The sequence below is a fragment of the Lolium rigidum genome, chromosome 2 (assembly GCF_022539505.1).
Source record: "Lolium rigidum isolate FL_2022 chromosome 2, APGP_CSIRO_Lrig_0.1, whole genome shotgun sequence".
Lineage (NCBI taxonomy): Eukaryota > Viridiplantae > Streptophyta > Magnoliopsida > Poales > Poaceae > Lolium > Lolium rigidum.
In genome coordinates this window covers 292617644-292626205 of record NC_061509.1, presented here as the reverse complement: position 1 = coordinate 292626205, position 8562 = coordinate 292617644, and the positions used below count along the sequence as shown (strand labels likewise).

Sequence of the window (8562 nt, the reverse complement as noted above, 5' to 3'; positions counted from 1 at the left end):
TACAAGTTGCATGTCGAACGAGGAACAAGTCTCATGAACGCGGTCATGTAAAGTTAGTCCAAACCGCTTCATCCCACTATGCCACAAAGATGCAAAGTACTCAAACTAAAGACAACAAGAGCATCAACGCCCACAAAACCATTGTGTTCTACTCGTGCAACCATCTATGCATAGACACGGCTCTGATACCACTGTAGGGATACATTGCATAGAAAACAAAAATTTTCCTACCGCGAGAACGCAATCCAAGCCAAGATGCAATCTAGAAGACGGGGGCAACGAGGGGATGGTCAAGACTAACCCTTGAAGATTCCCAAAGCCTATAAGAGTAGGCTCTTATTGCTGCGGTAGACGATCACTTGCCGCTTGCAAAAGCGCGTAGAAGATCTTGATCACGGTGCCACAATCGGGCAGCACCTCCGTACTCGGTCACACGTTCGGTGTTGATGAAGACGACGTCCTTCTCCCCGTTCCAGCGGGCAGCGGAAGTAGTAGCTCCTCCTTGAACCCGGCAGCACGACGGCGTGGTGGCGGTGGTGGTGGCGAACTCCGGCAGGGCTTCGCTTATGCGCTGCGGGAGTATTATGTGGAGGAGGAGAGGCTAGGGTTTGGGGAGAGGGGGAGGCTAGGGCGCCGGCCAAGGGCAGCCCTAGGTGGTGCGGCCAAGAATGGGCAGCCCCCTCCCTCTCCTCCTCATTATATAGGTGGAAATCCCCAAGTGTTGGTATCCAAGTCTTCGAATAAGACCCCAACAATGAAACCTCCCATAGGTGGAAAACCTACTCAAGGGGGGAAATCCCACTCAAGGTGGGACTCCCACCCCTTCCTTGGGGGGTTGGCCGGCCACCCTTTGGGGAGTCCACCTTGGACTCCTCCCTTTTAGGGTTGGTCTGGTCATGCAAGGTGGAGTCCCTCCGGGACTCCACTTTCCATGGTGATTTCTTCCGGACTTTTCTAGAACCTTCTAGAACCCGCCATAAATGCACCGATCATTTCCAAACTTGGAATATGACTTCCTATATATGAATCTTATTCTCCGGACCATTCCGAACTCCTCGTGATGTCCGGGATCTCATCCGGGACTCCGAACAAATATTCGAACTCCATTCCATATTCAAGTTCTACCATTTCAACATCAAACCTTAAGTGTGTCACCCTACGGTTCGCGAACTATGCGGACATGGTTGAGTACTCACTCCGACCAATAACCAATAGCGGGATCCGGAGATCCATAATGGCTCCCACATATTCAACGATGACTTCGGTGATCGAATGAACCATTCACATATGATACCAATTCCCTTTGTCACGCGATATTTTACTTGTCCGAGGTTTGATCATCGGTATCACTCTATACCTTGTTCAACCTCGTCTCCCGACAAGTACTCTTTACTCGTACCGTGGTATGTGGTCTCTTATGAACTTATTCATATGTTTGCAAGACATTAGACGACATTCCACCGAGAGGGCCCAGTATATCTATCCGATCATCGGGATGGACAAATCCCACTCGTTGATCCATATGCCTCAACTCATACTTTCCGGATACTTAATCCCACCTTTATAACCACCCATTTACGCAGGTGGCGTTTGGTGTAATCAAAGTACCTTTCCGGTATAAGTGATTTACATGATCTCATGGTCATAAGGACTAGGTAACTATGTATCGAAAGCTTATAGCAAATAACTCAATGACGTGATCTTATGCTATGCTTAATTGGGTGTGTCCATTACATCATTCATATAATGATATAACCTTGTTATTAATAACATCCAATGTTCATGATTATGAAACTAATCATCCATTAATCAACAAGCTAGTTAAGAGGCATACTAGGGACTCTTTGTTGTCTACATATCACACATGTACTAATGTTTCGGTTAATACAATTATAACATGATATATAAACATTTATCATAAACATAAAGATATATAATAACCACTTTTATTATTGCCTCTTGGGCATATCTCCTTCAGAAACAACAGGAAGCATCGGAATTTGATGCATGTCTAGGAACATTTACTAAAAAAATCATAGGGAGATAATAATTACAACTAAGCCCATGGATATTTTTGTAACTGCTACCGCTCATCGTCGTCGGATGCGAGGAAGCACTGTCGCCCACATGGGCTTTGCAAGTTGAAGAAGGGCCCACCGACGGTGGAACCTATGTCAATGTGGCGCGTCAACCAGGGATCATCCCCATGCTCCATGAGACCCGGATACGCCGCTTGCTTCCTTCCATGTACCTGGACGGTCTTCGTACTTTGAGGGAGACCACCGGATCCGCCACCATCTAGCCCCCTTCCATGTTCCCGGACTGTCATCCTACCATTGATTTGCAACATGCGTTCGTTGTGGGGCCATAGTTTTTAAATTATGTTCGATGAGCAGGAACCTTGGACCCCCTGATAAGCGGTGATAGCTCATGATGAGGCCCAACACCACTTGGTCTACTATTAACTTTTATAAAATATTAGATGTCAATTAAATTTACCACCTTTTGGTCGCACTCGAACCGGTTGACCGGTCTGGTTTTTAAAACTATATGTGTGACACACTATCTGATTAGATTTGAGCCTGTAGGTGTGGTCCCGAATCATGAATTGGCTCAAAATTGGCGGATGAGGGGATGGAAGAAGAGAGGAAACAAAACTCCAAAAGCAAAACACACTCACACAACCCAATACAAACCAAATTTGAACTCTCTTAGTTGGTTAGACTAAGCCAATAGAGTAATCCCATGAAGAGACACAAAGGTAGAATCCATGGGGTGAAAGATTGGTGTTGGAAAGCAAACCCTAGAGCATGAGCGAGAGAGTGGAGACACTAGAATCACTCATGAACAAAGCTGAATCTACAGGAATATCGTTGATACGTAGGATTTGGGGGTCCTAGTGGTAGATGAGATAAAGCTCAAGAGTAAACTCAAATCTTAGTCTAACCCTAGATCTGGCCGACCCAGCAGTATTTATAGTACAGAGGGGAAAATAGGTAAAATACAAGGTAGATCGCAGTTTGGAACACATGATTCGACGAGTTCCGGTATTAAAACCGACACAGCCGGGCTGTGCGCCGGAATGGTTCCGGCGAAGGTTCCGGTTTACCGGAACGGGCTACTGTAAGCCGCTCTAGCTATTCCGGCCTAGCTCCGGCGAACCGGCTCGGTTCCAACGAAGGGGTCGGCGCTGCCGGTTCTGGAGCTGGTTTGCTCCAGCTCTTCTTTTCCTCGTTCTTCTCCTCCCTTGATGGCTCATCGTCCTTGGAGGCCTTCTTCTGAGATATACCTGATTACACATAAGGCATTTGTATGAGGTAGCAAGCCATTCAAAGGGAGGTTAGGATCAAGCATGGTAAGAAGTGAATTCACCTCTTGTTGCCTTGGTGCGTGCTTGCGTCATAGGTCCACTTGAAGGACTAGTTGGTCTTGGTCTAGTCTTGATCTTAGGAGGGGCTACATCACTATCTCTATACCTAAGACAGAAGCTAAATCAATATACATGGCCTTGCAGGTGGGGTGAGTGAGAAGTAACGGTCGACTCCCTTATCGCTTGTAGAGAGGGAACAAGCGGTTATTGCACGAGGCTTTAAGGGGTGATCATATTATTTATTCATTTATACTACATTTGTTCCAAAATAAATACGTCTAGATACATTCGTATTTATGCAACATTGACACTTATTTTGGATTTTTTATTATTGTTAGCATAGTTTTTTATTTTAAGATTAAGAAAAAATATAGGCTCCCACCCGTTATCTCACAGCCCAGCCCAACAAGCCCACTAGCCCAGTGTCCCCGGGAGTACACGCCTAAAAGCAAAATAAAAGGCAGCCCCACGTACATCATCAGACTCTCTCTCTCTATCTCCCTCCCCAGTAGCCCCGCTCCCGGAAGCTTCTCATCCGCCGCCGCCGCCGCCGTAGCAGCCGCGCCGTGCCGCGGAACTTGGCCGCCCGTGCCAACTCCGCGCACGGATCCCCACCTCCTCTGGGGGAAGGTAAACCTGATCTCCTGTCTGATTCCAGCCTCCGCGACCCTCCATGTCATCCAGTCTCGGAACCCTAGAAACAGATCGGTTTGTTGTTACTGCCGTCCCGTCAAGATATTCTGAGCTAGATGCGCGAATCGGGTGGTTTAATTTCACAGTTCCTATAGTCGCGGTGGTTCTGGAATCTGGACGGATGTTGACCAAAATACTTTGATTCGTTAGCTCGTCCAGATTCAGTTTTGGTCGTAGTACTAAAAGTTGGGGGTTCTTCGGAATGAGTGCAATTACCCCCTTAATTTGTGATTTTTGTTTTGCGCACATGGATATAGGGAGCTGGATTGTGCTGCTGCTCCGGGCTGTTTCAATTAGAGCTGTAGCTGAATTTGTCCTAACCTGACTCTCCAGATCTCCAGAGTGGAGATTCGGGCCTAGTCTACTGTTGATGTCTGATACGGTTTTGTCTCGATCTGAATGAGCTTAGAACGACTATTCTTCATAAATAGCTTCGGGAACTTGCTAGCTAGTCTTATATTGTGCAGCATGTAGTTGGTGATCTGATAGCGTGCATCTTTTTGACCTTCCTGCTGTGTTGCTCATATACCTCGGGAAGAGGGGAATCCTCATTATAACTTCTTCCTCTCTTTACTGAATCCAGGGATTTGTTCACCATGGCCCGTCTGTATGTTGGCAACTTGGATGCCCGAGTGACTGCTGGGGAACTTGAAGATGAGTTTCGTGTATTTGGAGTTTTGCGAAGGTTGGTTTCTGTTTAAACAATTCACCTTCCCCTTTTCAATATATTTTGCCTTTGTTGGATTGTTATATGTGGGTTTTGTCATGCATGAATTGACTTACTGTTACTTGGATGACAGTGCCTTCTAAGTTCTAAGGGCTGTTTTATCTTTCAAGCAGTTCCGATGTTGAGTTGACCATTGAAACTGTTATTTATATATGTGTGAATTCTCTCTAAATAATTCTGATGTATTTCATTTTGTGAATTTAAATGTTACTCTGTCTTTTTGCCCATTAAACAAATTCAGCTTCTAGTATTCTTGTCGGGTAGGATCTCTGAGACATACTTCTTTATGTCTGTTTGGACACTTCTTCGTTTCAAAATTGTGGTTCATATCTTTTGAGACTGAGATTTGTATCAGTATTTAGTTGCACACTGAGCTGATGGGCTGATCAATTGTAGCAATGTAAATATACTCAATGTCATGGTGTATATTAGCATGTCTTTTGGGCTTCAGATTTTGTCTTTGTTGCCTGACATGTTCAGCTGACTGTTGTATTCAATGCAGTGTGTGGGTTGCACGCAAACCACCTGGTTTTGCGTTCATCGATTTTGATGACAAGAGGGATGCTGAGGATGCACTTCGTGATATAGATGGTAACACAACTATTTCTCTTAGTGTCAGCTTGTTTGAATCTAGGACAGGACATTACTTTACCCATCTATCTAATTTTTATAAGAAATGTCTGATCAGCAAAACATGTAGAGCAGGCTTTCAATGGTGAACTTAGAATACAACTTCTTTCCTTTTTAGTTCATATACATCCTAGCCAGTCTTCTCTTAGGATGTGAAGTTTGCTGTTTGCGTGCACACTTTCCTATCATCTAGGTGATATCTCATCCGTGACTAGTAGATTATATTCTGAAGTATGATTTATCTTTAACAGGAAAGAATGGATGGAGGGTTGAGCTGTCTCGCAATGCCAGTGGCCGTGGCGGTGGCCGTGATGGTGGCGGTCGAGATGGTGGTGGTGGTCGTGATAGGCATGGTGGGTCCGACATGAAATGTTATGAATGCGGTGAATCTGGTCACTTTGCTCGTGAATGTCGTCTGCGTATTGGTGCTGGAGGTCTGGGCAGTGGAAAGCGTCGCAGCAGGAGCCGCAGCCGCAGCAGGAGCCCTAGGTACCGCAGGAGTCCGAGCTATGGTAGAAGGTAACCTTTTTTTGTTAATGCTCTGAAAATTTTAGTCACAATAGTTTGGCGTCAACCTTGTCATTCTTTTACTGCGTAAAGATGGATGGCTGTGCTTTAGAACTTAGAAGTCCTTCAACCGTGACAGGCTTGGGTGGCCCTGATTTTTATTTTAAGTTACTCTATTTGGTTCTGGTAGGCTTCTCTAGTTTGTGGTCATTATATGCATACGACCATGAAAGGAATGAACTCTTAGAAACTAACTACTCTGCAAACAGAAGTTACAGCCCCCGTGACCGATCTCCAAGGCGTCGCAGTGTTTCTCCAGCGCCAGCCCGTGGGCGCAGCTACAGCAAGTCACCACCACACAACCGTGGCCGTGATGATTCTCCTGATGCTAAAGGGTAATAGAATTTAGTAAAACTATTACTGGTTTGCTTTGTTTTAATAGTTTCATAAAAAATATTGTGTCCCATTCTCACACATGACTGCTTATATGCAGTGATGGAGGTGCCAGGTACCGACGCAGCAGGAGTTAGGCCTGAAGCCTTTGACCCATGCATGCTCTTCAAGAGAACTTACCATTTGCCCTGCGTGCTAGGAATACTAAGACCTGACGTCAACTTCTTGACTTCGGTTAAGGTTTTCAACTTATCTATCTTTCAAGCTCGTTTCTGGTTCTGTCATTAAAAAACCTTATGTGATGGATGTAGTATGCAACTAAGACCTATTACCTTTCTTCTGTGTGTTAAGAAGGCATCGTCCTGCACTTCTGCTTAAACGACTCAGCGAACTCCGTCTCTTCAGTTGTTGTCTTCGTGCTTTTGTTGTTCGCTCTTCATTCTTCGCACGCATTTACTGCTTCACGCAAAGTTGCAAGCAAATGAGAATCTTCCATTAGTGCCTGCCTGCAATGCCTCACCCCGACTGAAATTCTTCGGTGAAGATGCAGCCTCTTCACAAACTAGTAATCTCTTTATCTCAAATTGGTAAGTTTGGGTGTACTGACAAGTGCAACTTGTTACATTATTGGATCACTAATTTTCTGTATAGAGCAAGGTGTCAGCAAGGTATGATAATGCACCCACTTGGGTGAAACTAAATCTACATCTTCATTGCGAGAAAATGGGCCTTCAGCTGCATTCTGTAGTTGACCATCAAGGAATTTGATGAGGCCGGCTTCACCAAGAGTCATTGCCCGTTTAGACAGTTCTACGGACTTCACCCTTGGCTCCGCAGTTCTGCTCTTCACATTCTGCACGCTTCATATGTTATCCTTGACAAACTGAGCATCTTCCCTGCCCGCTGCCTTCTACCTGCACTGCACTGCATAGTCTCCGTAGTACCTCCAGCCATCAGATAAAATAGGGTTTTCTGCTTACTTTTTGTCCTTGCTTATATGTATGAAACATAGTGTACTGTCCATTCAACACATCTGTATTTTAGCCCTTTTTTTTTTACCTTAGACATCCAAATATGAACCCTGGCTGGAAATTCTAATCAAATCCCCTAGTTTTTGTCAAATGTTCTTCATTCTGGAAATCCTTTTCCACTGAAGGCTGGGGCTTTTCAGGGCTTTGCTGTTTTAATCTTGGCATGACTGTGAGCATTGAAATTACCTGGCTTGCTGACTAGTACTAGCTGGTCACCTTGGGCCATTTGATGTTTCTGTAGATAGAGCGGGCTGAATACTGTTTTGAGTTTGCATGGTTGTTTACCTGTGTTGGGAGGTTTACCTGCTGCTTCATTTTCTTCTTTTTTCCTTTGTACACAAAAGAAACTCAGGGCCTGTTTGGTTCCTAGCCACAGTTTGCCAAGCCAAAGTGTGGTTAGTCACAAAAGTGTGACAGACTTGGCAAAAAAGTTGAGTCTGATAAATAGACCATAAATGCAATAAAGTGTGGCAAGCCAAATTTTGGCAAAAAAACCAAACACATGCCAAATAAATTATGGCTGCAAAATTTTGCTTGAAAATTGTGGCTAGGAACCAAACATGGGTATTCCCACGTTTGCTCGCGCTGGAGGTACTCTTTGATACTTGCTGGTGCCGTGTGTGTGTGTTCCACACTCACTTGCGTACGATATTTTCTTCTGTGTTTGAAGTGGCAACCACGCGTGCGTGTATATTGGCATTTTGGATGGAGCAAGGTGGTGTTGCATCTCCGGACCATGTTCAGTAGCCCTGAAAGGGGAGGGGCAATCCTTGCCGTTCCTATCGTGTGTGTGGCGTTATGTTTCGGGATACTGTTTTGTCGAGTGTGGCGTACACGAGTGAGCACACAGTTGGTGTGAGGTGGACAGGCTGTGGCCGGCAAATGTGCCAAGGTACTCTTCCAAATGAAATAAGGAGATCTGTGGCGTGCGCTAGTAGCATCTGCGTGGATCGACATGACTTGGTTCCTGCTCACTAGTCACGACTTCTCATTTTCTACAACTCCGTATTGTTCAACTATTAGTATGATTAACACTCCCAAGTTCCAACAAACATGTGGGTGACCGTCTGCCCATAAGACTAGTCACAATGAAAAATATCATGCACATGATACTAGTTTGGGATTTCTATTTTCGTGCTCTCGGTTTCTTAGTTGTGCTCAGTTTTTCCCAGCTCCTTAGTTTTTCCCAAGACCTTATCTCGATGGTAAGA

The 8562-nt window shown here is 45.0% G+C and overlaps 1 protein-coding gene across 3 annotated transcripts; it reads left to right on the top strand.

Annotated features, from left to right (window-relative positions):
* Positions 1 to 3917: 3917 nt before the first annotated feature.
* Positions 3918 to 6724, top strand: LOC124693641 (serine/arginine-rich splicing factor RSZ21-like). 3 transcript variants are annotated; one of them, XR_007000116.1, is made up of 7 exons: positions 3918 to 4000; positions 4647 to 4748; positions 5293 to 5381; positions 5672 to 5939; positions 6197 to 6322; positions 6421 to 6560; positions 6675 to 6724. XR_007000116.1 is itself a non-coding variant. In XM_047227126.1 (6 exons), exons 2-6 carry the CDS (start codon positions 4660 to 4662, stop codon positions 6455 to 6457), a joined length of 609 nt encoding a protein of 202 aa, XP_047083082.1. In that variant the 5' UTR covers positions 3918 to 4000; positions 4647 to 4659; the 3' UTR covers positions 6458 to 6724. The 3 variants fall into 3 exon arrangements, 1 of the variants encoding a protein (XP_047083082.1); XR_007000115.1 differs by having other exon boundaries at positions 6672 to 6724; XM_047227126.1 differs by having other exon boundaries at positions 6421 to 6724.
* The last annotated feature ends 1838 nt before the right edge of the window (positions 6725 to 8562 follow it).